This window comes from Falco naumanni, chromosome 7 (genome assembly GCF_017639655.2).
Source record: "Falco naumanni isolate bFalNau1 chromosome 7, bFalNau1.pat, whole genome shotgun sequence".
In the NCBI taxonomy this organism is placed as follows: Eukaryota; Metazoa; Chordata; class Aves; order Falconiformes; family Falconidae; genus Falco; species Falco naumanni.
This window is the reverse complement of record NC_054060.1, coordinates 59,874,388-59,892,436: the sequence shown is the minus strand read 5'-3', so window position 1 is coordinate 59,892,436 and position 18,049 is coordinate 59,874,388. Positions and strand designations below refer to the sequence as shown.

Sequence of the window (18,049 nt, the reverse complement as noted above, 5' to 3'; positions counted from 1 at the left end):
TTATCTAAATTAGAAGCTCATTTAAAAGCTTCATGTCACACAGAGAAATTTTTGGTTGCTGCAGGCCCAGGAGCCTTTCCCACTCTGTCCTCCTCTGGCCAGCTCTACCGTAAGAATCTTCTTTGCACGTACTGGCAACTCCTGCCAAGCTGCAGTGAAGTCTCAGCCCAGAAAGGGGACATAATGAGACGATAAAAGTCAGTCCATAAATTACAACATGAAGTGGAGGAGATGGGTAAGTAAATTGGATGCTTTCGGAATCTAATACCTCCAAAAAAATCCTCTGTGCTCATGGGAAATTTCCTCTTAATCCTATATATCAGCAGTTGCAACAGCCAAGCCATCCTCTGAGGGAGCCTCAGCTGGGAAACACTGCTAGCCCCAAGGTGCCATTACGCATGTACATCACACAGGTGCCATTATATACATCAAAAAGCACAACCTGCCCAGAAAACATGGTTAAGTAGAACAGCGCAATTCAAATGCAATATAGTAACATCCCTCAAACGGACTATCCTACCACTCAGCATTTTCTTCAGCAGTGAAGCACAAATGAGGGTCTCATGACGCACTGTACTATCTACACCCTGAATGAAGGATTCAAACCTACACATACCAAATGCTACTGTGACCATTCAAAGTCAGCCTTCATGATAAGGCATATCATAAACCACACCATGCAGCGTTCTTCAGGGTTTGCTTTTTTTAAAAAAAAACTATCACACCCTGAAGAGACCACTCTTCAATTGCAATTATTTCAGGACACCTAAACAACAGCAAATATTATTTGCTGCCACTACCTCAATTTTTCTCCAATTATTTCTTGCAAATTTTAAGAGGTCGTACATTTTTACCCTACTCACATATCACCCTTCCATCGAGTTCTACAAAAAAAGTCTTTCTGAATACAAATTCCACTTGTCTCTTTGGATAATATACAGTAAGGTCTGTAACATTTCTAATTTTTCAATTGAAAAGTTACTTTTAACCAGACGTACTTTCCTCTGTTATGTCAGACTGCTGATGCCTTGTGCCCTTGCTTTCCACCTGACTGGGCTTCTTCTCTTCCCTTATAGATCTGCTTGCAATTTACCGAGCTCGAAATCCTTCACCAACATATATGAGTACATGAAATCTGCAAGAAGGCTGAATACATTCCACATTGTTAACCGTGAACTAGACAGTAACAGAACCTCCCCTAAGAAGCATGTGGAGTTTGTATCATACACTGGTCTTTATCACAAGCTAGACAGGATTACATTAAGCACGTTTTCCAGCCACAGGTCCTGGTTTCCTTGCTCCAAGTCTGGCTCTTCTCCTACCCAAGTCATAAATTCCTCACCACACTTCATGTAAGCCTGTGCATACCTGCAAAACTCTGTGCGATATGGGGATCCAACACTCGAAGCTATATATGATTCACTGGGTTTGCTCTTTTTCGCCTTCCCCTGCTTTCCCAATATACAACACTTGATTTTTATGTTACAAGAGGGTGAACTCAAAGTATTTTTCCTTAATAGATGCCAAATGTTTTCCATAACAATATGCGGCAAGAAAACACTAAGGAACTAAACTAACTGTTACATGTTTCCTGGAATTTGTTGGGTTTTTTTTCCAAAAGTAGTCATCCTCCATACTTTCTGCCATGAGGGCTCGCTACCACTGTAATAATGGAGAAGGGGAAGAACATGAAATCTAAACTTCATTCTTCCATGACTTCTCTGCTGTCTTCAATATACTATCCCTGCTGAACCTCAGAGGTGTATCATCTCTCCTCCACAATTTATTTTTTTTTTTTTAATCACCTCACTCCCAGGACAAGAAGATGAGGCACACCTACTACTTGCCTCGGCCTCCAGCATGTCTCCTCCCTGAAATGTCTATCCCAACAAGACTCCCTAGCTTCTAGAAGATGAATGGACACACTGGTACAGCAAATGTATTTTGTACTTGATTAAGCAGCTTCTTTGATCTTGAGACAGATGGGAGTCCAGTGCTCAATGGTCACAGCCAGCATGTCTGTTCTAGCAAGGTATTAACAAATCCACTGTGCCATCAAGTCTGTAAAAAACCCAGAAGTTTCTAGAAGGAAGTCCTCCCAAGATAACCAACTGTCCCATATCTCTCTGGGTTTTGTGCTCACAGATGGAAGTGTCTTTGGAACCCCTACTTGTCTCTTCCCCCAGTGCCGACAGAGAGTTCACTGGGCATTTAAGGAACTTATTTGGTGGAAGAATGACTCCACTGCAATTAATCATGTTCTGTAGTACTTGCTGTGTTTCTAGCCCTCTTTTCTGCAAGTTCCAGGATGCCTTTTTCAAACACTTGATTTGCTGTTGGTTCCTTCTCATGAGGTTTCCCTACCTCTGAGCATGATCAATTCCACCTGGTTTCAGTGATCCCTCATTTGTTTTCCCTTATTTGATCTTCTCCCCTACCGTTTTCTCTATTCCACAATTTTAGCAGTGTTTCTGATTTTCCTTCACTAGGTTTTGCTGTCTAGAGACTCTCTCATGTGTTTGGGTGAGCAAAAAAAACAAAGCCCTAGTCAGCCAATCCACCTCCACAGCTTGATGGAGGAGGAAAATGCTCCCAAGACTCTCAGTTATCTTTAGAAGGGTCTGGTAAATCCTCATTGTTGATTAAACCAAGAAACGATTAGCTTCTTGTAGAGGACCTCAGGTCACTCCCAATTGCTGCAATGTGTCTGCCCTCTTTCTGTTAGACTAGCCCCTGCCATTCAGGCTAACACGTGAGTACAGCAATATTCCATTTCTACAGCACATAACAAAGTTTTTTCATTGAAGAGTGTTAAGAAAAAGCCACAACTTAAAACAACTAATCTGACAGAAATACTAACATAGTCAATGTTATACCAAGAGCAAAATCATTTTACCAGCACCGTTTATTTCTCCTTGGGGACTGTCTCAAGCTTCACCAGAAGAGACCTCCAGCCATTAAACCATCGCATCCTTTCACTATATAGTCAGCCCTTTCCATAAGCACACAAGTCTTATGTAATCTGTGTCTGCCCTGAGGAAGAACTTTTTGAGTTAACACATGCATAATTCTATAAGTAATTTTCTTTTTTATGGAAGTGCTGTTTTAGTTCTTAGTTCTCTGATGGTTGTGAAAAGGAAACTTCCCTTTTCCACCAATTACATTAAGTATTAAAATAATGAATTTAGACAAGTTTGCTTACATACTTTTAAAATTCTAGTGTAGAGTGAGCACTATGCTCTTATATAGCAGAAAGGCAAGCTGAACCACACAGCAGGTGTATAAGCAAAAAAGTATTAGCTAACACATTTCAGAAAGACCCTTTAATCTTGACAGAGCTTAGGTGTGACAGCATGCTGGGTTTCTGAGAAGTCAATCACCATCCTTATCCCCCACTGTCTGAATCTGCTAGGTATTATTTCAGTTCCGTGATTCTGTATTTGATTTAAGTGTGTTCTAACAAAAACAGCATAGAATTTTGTATAAAAACACCCCTGTAAATTTAAGGGACAAGAGCAGAGATAATTTCAGCAGCTCCGAGTACCTTGTTCTCTATCTGAAAAATTGTGATTGTTCATGCATGAATAACCGTAATTTTAGTTTGAGAAACACGGCGATGGGTGTCTTGTATTAAAGATTAGAATCTGACCTTCTGTGACCTCCCCCCACCATCAGTTATGTGCTAAGAATTTAATTTTTCTTTTAAAATACAAGAGAACAACAATAATTTTCTCTGTCTTTAAAATGAGAAGCAAAGCAGGGATATAAAGGGAAATTATTTTTCATTCTGTAGAGGTTAGCGACATCTGAAAACTCTTTCTCTGAGGACAATTATTATCTCACAGACACAATGGCAAAGAATATTAAGAGTTTTCCCCAGAGTCACACACATTTGTCAATCTTTATTCCACTTCATATTTAACTTAATTGCCACAAATGGTGCTTATAACCCCTCCTTTCGTTACCAAGAACATAGTCCAAGGAGGAACAGATGGCAACACAACAGACTTTCTTGTCTTTTCTGATTTTCACAATGCTATCCCACATGTCTGAATTTTTAGATTGATAGCCCTGCAGGCTAGACTCTTGGTTATTATAGATTTCAGATACTGTGAGCCTTCCATCTTAGTTTGCTTAGCTGTTTTGCTTCAACTTTGACCTAATCCATGCATCTATTCAAACCTTCACACTGCTGATCAAGCTTCCCAGACAGAAACTACCGTATAGTTTATAACGATTCCTTTTCACAAGAATTCGGACTCAAGATCACTACATTATTCCACAGAGGATCAGCACAGGCCTTGCCCAAGCCTAACAAAAATATTGTGTTCAATTAGAAACCAACATGCCATAGAGCTGCTGCTTCTCTTTCAAAACAAAATGATGTATTACAATTTTAAGACTATCACTATTCCTCTGGAATCCTGATCGGTATGTTAGTAACACTGGATTACGTGTTAACCCCCGCCCTTTATTTTTTCTTTTAAAAGAGTGGGAAGGACAAAAAGTATTTCAGCACATGCCTAGCAATCATGGTATTACTGATATTAGAAAGTACCATAGGTAGATTCTACCTTATCTCTAATTGATTCTACCATCTATTATCAGCATTAGTCACTGTTATTTTTACAGGAACATTTAAACACCAGTCAAGTGAGGCTGCATCATGCTATATACTGCACAAACACAGTTTGTTTTGTGTTGTGGCAGACAACACCCTGCCCTACAGAGCCCAGCAGATAAACACCAGCAGAGGAGAAAGAAAATAGTAGCTAGGAAAATCTTACTCTATCAGAGTTAATGAAGTTTTATATATGCAACTGCTTTTCTTTAGACTTGCATATTTGACTTCCATCACCTCAACAACTCACATTTTCCTTTGGCAATAAAACATTAACAATAAATGCACTGAAAAATCCATTTCCTCTTGTGTGTAAATTGCTCCACTTCCTGCTGAAAACAACCCAGGTACTGACAATGCACAGATTTTGTTCCAAACATCTTTGGATAGGACCCTTTGACAGTATCCAGGCTCAACTATCAAAGGCTCAACTGACAGTTTTAGAGGACCTACATTTGCTGCAGTATCTCACGAGGCTTGACACTGACCTTCCTCTTCTTGGCATGCCAGAACCTGGATCAGATCTTCGCTATTTTGAATGATTCAGACTAATTAAACAATACCAAACCCACAGAAGCAGAAGGGATGACCAGCATTCCAAAATGGAAGGCCTGAGTTACTTGATGATACTATCCTCTTTTACTTTATTTCCCTGAGTTACTCAGATACACATTTCTTTTCAAACAGCAGTAATAAGCAACACTCTCCAATCACTTCTGGAAGAGGACTTTTGGTTGTTTTAAGTGCAGTGCACCAAACTTACGGCATCGCTTTGAGGCTGTGAGATCACAACAGGCTGTCCTAAATCGCATGTCTCCCGTATATTAACATGCAGTGGAATGTCTCCTGTATCAAAAATACCAAGATACACATACGTGAAGACCTCGTATTTCTTAAATGTTTCATTAGAACAGCCCTAAAGCAACTTGGAATCACATTCCAGTTTGGTATATTCTTTGAATTACTTAATTTCAAAAAATAATCATTTAAAATGAAAATTGGCTGCAGTACAGTTTCTGTACATCCATAATGATTAATGCCAAACATATTCTGGATGTTTCATTCTCTGAAAAGGAAGGGCTATGCTTTGTAGTCATTTATTAGAGAAGGCAGTTTGCCTTTTTTTGCCTCAAATACACAGGAAAACACAGGCTGAGATACAAATTATTTTGCGTACATTAAAAAAATTGCTTGAGTGTTAGGCAAATGCTCATAATGCAACTTACTGTTCAGCCTACGTCCTCATTGTATGTTCTTTTCAGTGCTGTTTTAAGATTCTAATCACTGTTCAAAGACTTCTTTGAATACTTAATTTCCAAATAATAGCATTTGTTATTGTCCTTATTAGGCCTTGGATCCAATTAAAAGGTAGACAACTATTCAGTTCATTTTTTCTATCCAATAGAAGTCTTCTTTATATTCTGCTTTTATAACAAGCAGGGAACTGTGAGAGGAAAGCCACACTCTAAAGGAGAATTAGTTAGCAGCCCTATTCCATTCTGAAACATACTTTCTGAAACACACTTTTTTCAGCACTGAAGAAAAAAAAGCTCCCATGTTCAGTTCATTGCTACACAGATAATTATGAAGTGGACTGAAGACCAATTTTCTTTTACAGCTACATTTTACATCATGGATGGATGTAGACAGAACAGCCTACCCTTAGTTCAATCTTGACTGGTCTCAGGAATTGTATCACTAATTCATACACTGTAGCAACTTTTTTTTTTTTTAAACACAGAGGCCAGTGTAAATTACTGAAGCTCAATGTAGTCAGAAAAATAAACGTTAAAAAAAAATCGTATGAAAACTGACACAGGTTAAGGGATAAAAAACAAAATCAAAACCAAGCAGGAATATAAACGAAAAAAATCAAAACACAAAAGCTGCGGCTCCATGATTAGTGACCTGAATCTTCAAAGCACTTAAATTTGTTATGATGATTACTGTCAATTTCCTTCAGATTTAGTAGTTTCTTTCTTCAATAATGATTAAGTTTCTTTAAACACAGAAATCTGTTCATTTATTAAAAAAAACAAAACAAATGTTTAGGGGGTCCTTTGGAAGTTTTTTTAACCTTAAATGTTCTTAACAGAATAACAGTAACTTTGTAAATCTCCCAGAAGTTAGTTCCTACCATTATGCAGAGACCAATCTTCACTTTTGGCCCAAGGATGTTTTGTTAATGAAAAAATACTTCTTCACTATCAGCTTAATAACAATCTCAGAGAATTACAAAAAACCTGCCTACTACCAAATGGCAGCCTCTTTTTTTTTTCCCTCATACTTACAAATACGTGCTAGTACTTGAGGAGCATAACAGCACTTGTATGAGCAAAAGTGCAAGTCAGAAGACAAAGCAAAATGCAATCAATTTAAAAAAAAATAATCAAAACTTTGTAAGTTAAGTAGAAGCACAAAGACAGCAAAAGCATCTGCACCACTGTTTGGGTGACAAGAGTTTGAGTGAAGAAGTTGTTTCAGCGCTATTCTTCACTACAGAATGTGATGGCAGCTTAGCATCATAAGTTTTTCTGATACTAACAATTATTGCTGACTGCAAAAAAAGGGTAAGTGCCAACAATAATTTGAATTTCTTGTAGGAAATAAAACCAAAAAGAATTCTAAAAATCTGAAAGCCATTGTTGCTGGTTCTATTAGCAGATACAGTTTAAAATGTTCCGAAGTGCAAAGGCCAGGGTGGAGTGTTCAGAAATTATCTTATTATTTCTATCAAAGGTATAGCTTTCTGGTCACAGTCATAGTCATCAAACTTCAAAAAAAAAAAGTAAAATAGGGCAATTTCAGAGGCAGGGAGAGAAACCATCAGCAGCACAAAGCCTCTCTCACAAACTTTGGCACACTTTCCTTTAGGGAAGAATAAAAAGATGAAAAAAATCACAAATATATGAAATAATGAATTACACTCAAAGGTGTACTGTCAATTGCTAATTGTCTCCTGTCATTAAAAAAAAAAAAAAGGAGGCATTTAGTAATATTAAAGGCAGCAGATTCTGACCAAATTAAAAAAAAATACTTTTCTACCCTGCACATTGTTAGCTTGCAGAGTTTGTCAGATGTTACAATGTAAACCAAAACCTACTGAGGTTTCACAAGAGGACAAGGTCCTTAGTTGAACAAATTGAACAGGCACAAGTATTGCAAGATACAAGCAAAGTAAGTTTAGAAATACTAGTATTAAAAATATATATATATATGTATAAATAAATAACTTTGAGGCTTTTGGGCAGAATTCAAGTAACACTGGGATAAAACTTCCATTTGGATAGATAACATAAAATCTGTGAACAGTAGTTCTTATAATACCATATGGTGCTATATAATGGTCATCCCTGGAAGGAGAAGTATACTAATCAGATCAAGTACTGTAATTCTAAATTTAACCCTTGGGGCATTAACCTCATTCTGGTCTTTCACTGACAATTTGAAGGTAAATTTCACTCTTTTTCTTTATGTAACTTGTCCATCCCCCGCTAAACCACTAAATCTCTCACATCACTCCTAATTAATACAATCACAATCAGTTCTGCCCTCTTAGGAAATAACAAAACCCATCTATGGGACCAACAGCATAGGCACATCATTTGTGCCTGTGTGTCTAAATGCATGTTTGATTCAACTGCTTGCAGAGGATTTGCATCCATCCACATAACCCAGGGCTGCAGAAGTCCCCCTGGGCTCTGATCACAAATCATTATGTATTCAGAAAACTGAAAGCCCAAAAGCATGTCTTTAATTATGTGTTGCCTTGCTATCTTAAGTTTATGTCAGACCTTGATGTTTCTGTGTTGATCTTTCTAAGTGTGCTTCCTGGTTCTTTTTAATGAATTAGCTATGGAAAATCATTGAGATAATTATAGTAATACGTGGAAACACATCATTACCACATGCAATTATCCCATTTACTAACTTAATTATGTTGTGTTATATTCTGCAATTTTTTTTTACTGACAGCACAGGTTGAAATACACCTTTTTAAAATAGCAATGTATATTTTAAAGATCAATATATATATTGGCTTACAGGCATACCAGATTGTTTAATTATGGCTTATTTTTGTTTTCAATAAAGATCAATTTTCTTTTGAAATAACACTTTGCAATTCAGTGTATTCTTTTAATCTCAACACTTAAATACAATCATTACAGTCTGTTTGCTCCTGCACAAGAGTCAATACATCTTCACATGGGCATAAACCCAACTGCTTTAAAGGACTGCATTTCAAACTACCGTATTTATTTCAAAATGTAACAACTTATTTGATTTAAATGAAATAAATTAGAAAACTTCTATTGACATTAATGGAAAGAGTTCAGGTCTGTTTTACAAGACCAAGTGGAATTCTTGGTTATTTGTAAAAAAAATGTTGTATGATTAATAACATAATGAATTTCAGGTAATATAGCACATCAGTATCAAAACAGTTCATGTTCTGCACTGTTTACAAACCAAAAGAGACTGAAGATGCATTTCAAGAATTTCGTATCCAGTCCACATCTCATTTACAAGAATGATCCTGACAAGGAACAGAGCGTACAAAAACTGTGACATTCAACTACTTAAGTTATTAGTTATATCTGAATTCTGTAGTCTGCATATAATCTAGGATTATGCAGTTCCATACTTCAGTTAATGCTTCCCTCATGCACAGCATTAAATTTTTTATTCAAAAATAAAACCACTTTATATTCTTACCTAAAATATCCAATCCAAGGGTTTTTGCTAGATCTCTTACACCATCAGCTCCAAAAATGTGTGTCTCGTGCTTACATTTGGGACACTGGAAAACACTCATATTTTGAACCAGTCCTAAAACCTGTGAAAATCAAAGAACGGAATGTTCAAACCTGGGATTCAAGCATGGGTATTTCCATTATTAATCTCTGACAATAGAGGAGAGATTATCAACAAAGAATCGACAATGAGTACACATTTATAATGGGAAGTAGAACAATAGTATCAGATTCATTTGTTAATGCCGATACTAACTCTTAGTCATCATCTTGCGTGCACTATCATTTGTGCGTTCAAGTTTTTCACATTTAGACCTCTCAAAGGTTAACAAACTTATTTGTAATAAAAAGCACCTCTTGCAGAGGCCCATAGAGAGAGAACTCATTCTGCCAGTATTTCACTTTCAAACTCTCAGTACTGGAAGAATTTTCATGTTGTGTTTTATAGCTTTGTAATTTGCAGTTTTATAAAAACATACCATTACAACAACTGACAGAATCAGATATCCTTTTAAGATATTTTAAAGATATATCTTAACTTAAGATATAAGTTAACCTGCAGGAAAATGTTTTCAAAAAGAGTCAGATTTGTTTTTCTTCCGAAGAGCAGAAACGCATTTTAAAGATCAAATCAAAAAAATAGTTACGTCAAACCAAGTGGCAAAAACCACAGCATAAAAATATAATACACATTAGGTACCTTTCTGTTGATGCCAGGTGTTCAACATCATCCTTGCAAAATATGTCAAATGAAAATTTGTCCTATCATGCACACATCATCTTTCACAATGTACCATAATGCTAATGATAGCATTGATCTCATTTTATTCACCTAGTAAACAAAACTGTTCACTGAGGCACAGCAGAATGTCTCAGAAGTGATGAAAACAGCATTCAACCACCACAGGGTAAAGTTTCTAACATCTGCTAATCAACAGAAGACCTGCTTTAAAAGGTTCAATATTACAACATCCCACTTGAAGATTTATATGTTATCTAGGTATGTCACACACACCATAGTCATCTTTTTAAAATATTAATATATATTTCAAGTACAAAAAGCGGTTATTAATTTTGTAGTATTTTTTACTTTTAAATATCCCTGAGCATTCTAGTTTTGTGCTTGAACTAGCTGGCCTAGCTATTAGAGCAGTAACAAATTCACTATGCTAATGAAGCCTATCTGAAAGAACATACCGGTGTTCAATGCAAACAAACAAATATTAATTACATGACAGTGTATGTACAACTTTTGGCACCAAAATTTAAAATAAAAAAGCATGTTATTTACAGTATCTCCATAAAAACTTCCTTAGATATAACCTAAAAATAATCAAAAGATGATCATCTGGGGTTTTTTCTGTACCATTTACTTATGTAAAACTTCCAGAGGGTTTAAAGCAAGGAACATTCTAAGAAACAGTAACAAAACAGATTACCCACTTTCAATTTAAAATCATAAATTTTACCCATTTTCTGCTCTCTCCCAGGAACTGCCAGAGAAGCAAGAGGAACAAGTTTCTATTTACTGGCGCATCATTACAGGTAATTTTCTCATCTAGTTTTTAAACTAAGAGAGACATGAAATACTACATGTCCAAGGGTATGTTGTGCAAGGATGGTAAAAAAAGGGCTGTCTACAGCCACAGTCTTCTACCAATGCCCTCTGAGTAGGCATTCATCATGTTCTCCTTAAAGTCACGTCACGGAATTTTCACTGGTGCTGTGAACTGGAGAACACTGGAAAGAGTATTATTTGACAAAATAGTATTTTACCTAGGATACAGGGAAGCTATTTTCTGCAGCACAGGAAAAAAAAGAGAACGTGACATTTATACATTAACTGAACTAATTCATCTTCAGGTGTCTTGGGGTTTGAACCTTCTGTTCTCCTTATAGTCGTCATATATTTGATTCAGCAAATTCACAATCGAAGTTTTGTAGTCCACTATTGTTTTCTGAGTAGTTAAGAACTAGTACATCTGTTTTGTTAATTCTTTGATAAACTAGTAACTAAGTCCTTCTGCCAGTTAATGCAAATGCCGAGATACAGCTGTATCCCCAGTGCTATATCAACTCTACATGTCTTATTCACTGTCCTTTTTTGTTTTCACTTCCACCAAATCTTACTAAAACTAAATGACACTTCAGAATTAAACAATCATTTTTATTTTTTCAGTGTTGTTCCTACCTGTCAGCCAATAAGTAATACATATGTATTAATACATAAATTATTCTTCTGGAATATGAAGATTTTTTTTAATATTAAGTTGCCAATTACAAACACACTACTTAATGCAGATAGAATCTGTGCAAACACACAACGTTAGTGCTGAAGTATATTTTTATATCTGCAGAAATATGCATGTTATTTACAGAAGTAAGAGAGTTCACTATGGTCTTCAGGGTTTAAATCTACAGACAAAATAATAGGTCTTGAGAATGAAGTCAGTAACAACTCTCATTTCCCAGCTCAAATACTAGATCTGGAACAGCTTCAGTTGTTACTCTTTCCACAAACTATCCTGTAAGCACGTGTGAATCCTATTCTAGTCCTTAGTGAGCTTCTCTCCCGTACATTCCTCTGCAAACTTGGCTCAGTATTGACATGAAAACCGGTGTGATGAGATGTACTGCAATACAGGAGCTAACCTCTGGTAGCAGAGGAGAGGAGAGTTATAATGCACAGAACTGAATTTCGTTTAGTCAAATTGTTATTTTAAATCGTGAAGAGATATCTATCAAGAAGTAACAAGAAACTAAGAAACCTTTCATTATAAATTATCTGCACATCTACTGTTTCTGAATGTTTACATATTTCTTATGCGCAATTAACCTTTTGGTTACAAAACAAATCATGCTGAAATGCAAATAATACTACCTTCCAAGTTAAAGAAAATACAGTAAGAGAACAAAAGCCCTCTGTCTTTACACAAGGAGACAATTCCTTAGAAACCTACTTAAGTCATTCACTGTACTAAAGGATGGATGGCACTGAAGGGCAGCTCCAGCCTGATGGGGACTGAAGTGATCAGCGTTACAGTTATGCAGTCTGCCATCAACTTCCTATGTAACCACCCATTAGTCACTTGGCATTTTAGTCTTTAAGTAAACATGCACAGTAATATTTCTGTTTTCCTACCTTTTGTCTTGTAACAAGCAATTTTTTTTACTCTAATGTCTGCTACAAATATGAAGCCATAATCTTGGCTAGGTACTCTGGACACTACAGAAATACCAGTAAATACACAGCCAAATAAACAATTTTAGTACATTTTAGAAGGAAATATATAGCTGAGTTTATATAAGCTGTTTTTTGAAACCTGTGAAATCCACAACATAACCTTCCAATTCAAGGGAACTACCAGAAAAGTTGCAGATTTAACTAAAAATCTTTTTCTTTCAGGGATATGATTGATAAGATAACTATACTGAACCGAACTCAATTTCAGCAAGTGAAAATAGGCAATTTTTTCCTAAATACTCAAAGTTGTTAACTTATTTTTTTTGTCACCTGCCCAGAGCAAGCCTCTGGAATGCATAAAAACGATGGCCAAACTCACGTAACGTGTGATAATCTTGAAACTTGTTGTGATAAGAGTCAGCATCACTTTGCAAACTCCTTCCTTACCAGCTGTGCTCCACTGCACGATAGCACTCCTCTTCTAATGACTATGTTCTAAGACTGAAAATACAACTTTCGCATTGTAATCCTAATTCTAACACTGACTCTCATTGCCAGCTCTTCATTAGTTCCTTCAGTCACTCTAATTTCAATGCAGTAAAGGACAAACAAAACAATGTTAACAACTGTGACTTTACTGTTGTAATACTACATACGTCATTGGAGTCTTTGGTAACTAATGACTGTGGAAGCAAGGGGAAAGTGGTATATGTATGCCTGTATGTACAAGGGAGAGACCTCAGTTCACAAAATAAGCAAGCATATCCAAAGACTCGGAACTCAGCAACCTACAGACTCTCTGCTTTTTTGAAAAGACTCTTTGCAAGCGATTTTTTAAAGATGAGATTAAAGATTTTAAAGATCAGTCAATTATGTAATCAGCATACGCAATTTTAGCACAGTCCTACGGACTCCACATCTTTGTTGTAACCCTCAGGTTTGAAGCAGTCCATCAGAAGTTACGTAAGTAAACTTTCTGTAGATCCTCAGATTTAGGTGACACTTAGAAATGGAACACATGGGCAAGAGCTGCTTTAACACTGACGCAAATGATGCGTCTGTACTGACGTATATACAAGGTTAGAATAATATGAAGCAGCACCACAAAAAAGGTAAGCCCTGATGACTGGTTCAAGTGCACTCAAACTCAGCATCTGGTGCAACATCTTCACCGTGACTTTTCCTTTGGTTTAGAAAGATCTGAAAATTCCAATGAATCAAAACAGATCATATTTAATACCTTATCTACCACTAGGCAAATCAACAGCAGTCACGCCTATGCTAGCTAGATTTTTTTAGAAGCCGTTCCCTTCAAACAACATTGAACAAAACAGACTTGAAAGAAATCTTGATAATTTCAGATTAAATAAAAAAGAAAATTCAGTAAAGTACTACCTCGAACATGGTTTTATTTGAAGAAAATAATTTTGCATAATTTTAGCAAACCCAAACATAAAATAAAACCAAAACATGCCATATGTTATTCTTCTGTTATATATATATATATATATATTTGTTTTTCTTCCAGTAGCAAATTATAAATGCTACTGTACTTTCTTTTTCGGTGCAAATATCCTCAAGGAATAACAATAAGGAATTTATCACTGTTATTTCTTTGGTTAAGCTATTCTGTAAATTAAAACAAAAAGGGAAAGCAGTCACTTCAAGGTTTCTGTTAAATTTTTTTAGATTAAAAAAGCACTAGCTATCAAAGAAATTTCCTTTCTCAATAAAAAGTAGAAGTACCTTCACACTGGTAAGCAAGAAAAAATGTGGTTTTTTTTAAAAAGTACAGTAAACAGTAAAGAAAAAAAGCCATTTAAGATTAGGAAGCATTTCAGTTTGTATTTTCTCATCAACTGCATATTTCAAATGAAAAATTAATCTCTTCACAAACATACTCCAGAGTATAACATTCTGTTACTTAGCAACTTGTAGCACACACAGAAAAATCGAGTCAAAGATGTCATCCTGTTTAATATTTTCTCCCAATCCATATGAATATTGCAGATATTTTTATATTTTCCATTTCCCAAACAAGCAAGCTACCATATAAGCTATAAGCCTCATGAAAAACAAGGCAATATAGACATCCTTCTACTTGTGATAGTCACAAAGCCCTTCAAATGGCAAATTATGTGCATCTCTATCTCCCCAAAAACTTAAAATTTTCTTCTTAAAATGTACCAATACATGATTTTTTCCACACTTCAATACATTTTAGATTTTAAGTTCCAACACAGACAGTGCTGAAGAGGACACATAATGAAGATATAGTAAGACAGTACAAGTGGAAAGCACACATTACTTTCTAAGACACACTGTTTGGCAGTCTGACCCATTCCAGTTGATGAAACAAATAGATGTAAAAGAAATCAAGTTCTGTTATGACCTCAGCCTGAGAAAATGCCTTCCCTTCTCTGTTAAAGCAAGCTCTTGATACAGATATAAAGATGGAGTCTAATCCTTTTTTTTTTCTTTTTTTTTTTTAAACCAAGAATTATTGAAATTCAAGTGATTCCTGAATGGTTTGTTCATCTATTGCAGTATATGGAATTTTTCTTACATTTTAGGAAAAAAGTCTACTGGTATCTTTAATGTAGATACTTACAGGTACTTGGACTTTTCTAAACATATCAGCTCCTTTGCGTGCATCCAATAAAGCCACGTCTTGTGGAGTGGAGATGATGACAGCTCCTGGGAAAAGGAAATATGAAATACCATTAAAACGTGTATTATTAATTATACTGTTATATATTTTGACTATTTAGTACATACTACTACATTCAAAGGAGTCACGCATGTTTGGGGTTTTTTAAGTTAAGAAATTAAAGTATGCTAAGGGGTTTTTTTAATAATGCAATGACCATAATCATTGAGGTATGATATGAAGTGATAGAAATAATTTAGACAGTTTCATCACAAGTTTTTCTGTGTAGAAACCATTCATGTTTGCTAAACGAGAAAACTGATCTAGCTGTCATACTACCATGGATAGAAGACAACATGGTCCACATGCTGACAGGTTGCAGAGATGGTACTCTGGGAACATCCGCGCAGGAACTGCCCCATGCCATAATTACATCTGAAAGCTTTTGATTTAACAAATACGCCTTGTCCTAAAACCAAGAAGCAGCTGCCAGTAATCAGACTGTTGCTTTCTGAACCTGCTACATTTCCTGACAGAAGCGTTGACAGGCACAGTCTTGAAGTATGTTACACTAGACAGAACACCGGTGCATTTGTGTGAGCGACACCACAAAATGAGAGGCCAACTCATGCACGCTTGCACGGGGTTTGAATGACGTGTAGTACTGCTCATTGTTCAGACATGGCTCCAGGTTACCTGCTAATTAGTGCTCCCAAGAGTTATTAAGCATGTAAAACAGCTAGAGCTCTTTGTCAAAGGTTAGATTCTAAAGTAAGCCTACAGCTTACTATACTATACTATTTTATACTACTTCTTAATTAATACAGCCTGCAAAACCAATACAGACATCATAATATTCTGTATCACTTCACAAAAGCATCTTTCTGTATGTGCTCAGGGATTTTAATACTTCTTCAAAACTTGCATGAAGAATCTGCTCACACTTCTCCCTATTTTAGAAAAATGCAATGTAAAAGAGGATATTCGGGGTCAGTTGATTAGCTCTGGTTTCACAGTGACCATCCAGCAGCCTCCGAAGTAGCTGTTATGAAAGTACCTCTGCAGAGCCATGTTAAGCCAACCTCGCACAACAAATACATGCCAAACTCCACACGAACAGCAATTACAACCATTTTAGATGCACAGGACAGTTTCCTACTGGGCCTGCAGTTCCCCACCCTTGGCGTACATGGCAAACAACACTGGCATTGCTGGCAAGGGCCAGAGCACCAGGAGCCTTGGCATCCTGAGAGCACTTCCAGCTCTGGCAGCGCTGGGACAGGGCGCCCTGCCCCTCAGCACCAGCCCCATGCCATCCATCGGCTGCCGGGTGGCATCCTGCCTGCCAGCCAGCCGTTTCCAAACACCGCCTGAGAGCCTGTCTGAATGTTTTCAACCAGTGTCTTAACCTCTGATTTGTGAAAGAAAAATACAATCTGGCACCTCGCTCCTGAAAAGCTGCCAGTCTCTGCCTTACACAATATTAGACACAAGTCCAAAAACCGAACAGCATATGTAATGTACTAAGCAAAAGCAATTTCCCTATTGTTCACTAAAACGCTGGCATCTGAGTAATTTGCTGCTTTTCCCAAGCCAACCTGTTTCCAATGGCATCACAAAGCACAATGGGGAAACCTTCCAGTTACATCCAAGTCACCTTAGCCCCTTGTCTCACCAAGTGTAGGGTTACACTTTACAGCTGACATGAAAATGCAGGGCTAATTCCACAAAACAAATGCCCTTCCCTAAAGCACAGTCCACATGTAATTTACACTCAATGTCCTCGAGTTTTCTGCATATTTGTAAAACAAAGATCTTTCAATACTTGGACAAAATGCTTATTACTGCTTTCATTTCAAATAAAATTGAAAATTTGTGACTTATGTATATACACTCATGTTAGTTGTTTCACACTTCTTATCATACTCTGAAGATGCTTGCTCAGCATTCCCTGGATCTTCAGGTAGAAGCTAATATATAGTCAACAAAACTGAAGTCTACATTTCCTGGTCCATTATTAATTTTTTTAAGAGTCCAATAACTGGCACGGCATGAAGGACAGAGACTACCCACAATGAAAACATCCACCAGAACCACAAGCAGCTTATTCGAGAGATTTTTGACTAACAAATTCACATCCAAGGGGAAAAAGTTAAAATGCCAAAAAGACCCAATGGTACATTGCAGGGTTTAGGCTCCCACAAACACCAACTTCCTACACAAAAAACTTTGGAAATACACAAGTTAAAGTTATGCTTGTGGACAACTTGCATGGCTTATTCCACAGAACGAAAGCTGGCATGCTCAAGAAGCTGCTGCTGAGGGTGTAATAGGTGTCTCTCTCCTGCTTTCCTTTTCATTCTGAGCTGGATTACAGACAAAATTTATTCACAGCCAGCTTGCGCTGACTTATACCAACACCCTTTAAAATAAGTATCTTTTCTCTTTCTCTGGTACAACTGCTAGTCCAGCAAACCCAACCTGAAGTTCAAGAATTCAAATTATTAGCAGCATTATTTCCTTCACTAGCAACCAACTATACAAAATGAGACTTTTCTTGGTGCTCCCCTCCCCGAATAAGTTTGCATATGTTTAATTCAGAAAATGATTCAAATGAGCAAGAAAGAACACAGCCCACACTTCCTTTGCTATCTTGGCTCTACATGGTTAACAGGAGTATCAAACAACAGAGAGTTATTTTGATCATTAAAGTAATGAAATATGACTGCATTCATGTACACAGTACGTCTCTTGAAGCAATACGTGCCATGTTTACACAAGCCTCTGTCTGAACGAGGCACACTAAGGCTGACAAATTGAACAGAGAAACTGCGGAAACC

At 36.7% G+C, this 18,049-nt stretch overlaps 1 protein-coding gene across 5 annotated transcripts in view; it reads right to left on the bottom strand.

Annotated features, from left to right (window-relative positions):
* NUBPL (nucleotide binding protein like) overlaps positions 1-18,049 on the bottom strand; it is a 158,663-nt gene that overhangs the window by 78,105 nt on the left and 62,509 nt on the right. For 4 of the 5 annotated variants that reach the window (XM_040600335.1, XM_040600336.1, XM_040600339.1 and 1 more), the window contains exons 8-10: positions 15,171-15,256; positions 9,338-9,458; positions 5,385-5,467 (exon numbers count right to left, since the gene is read on the bottom strand). In XM_040600335.1, the coding sequence (XP_040456269.1) occupies positions 5,385-5,467; positions 9,338-9,458; positions 15,171-15,256 (290 nt within the window). The remainder of the gene's footprint in view (positions 1-5,384; positions 5,468-9,337; positions 9,459-15,170; positions 15,257-18,049) is intronic. The other variant, XM_040600340.1, reaches the window with a different exon arrangement.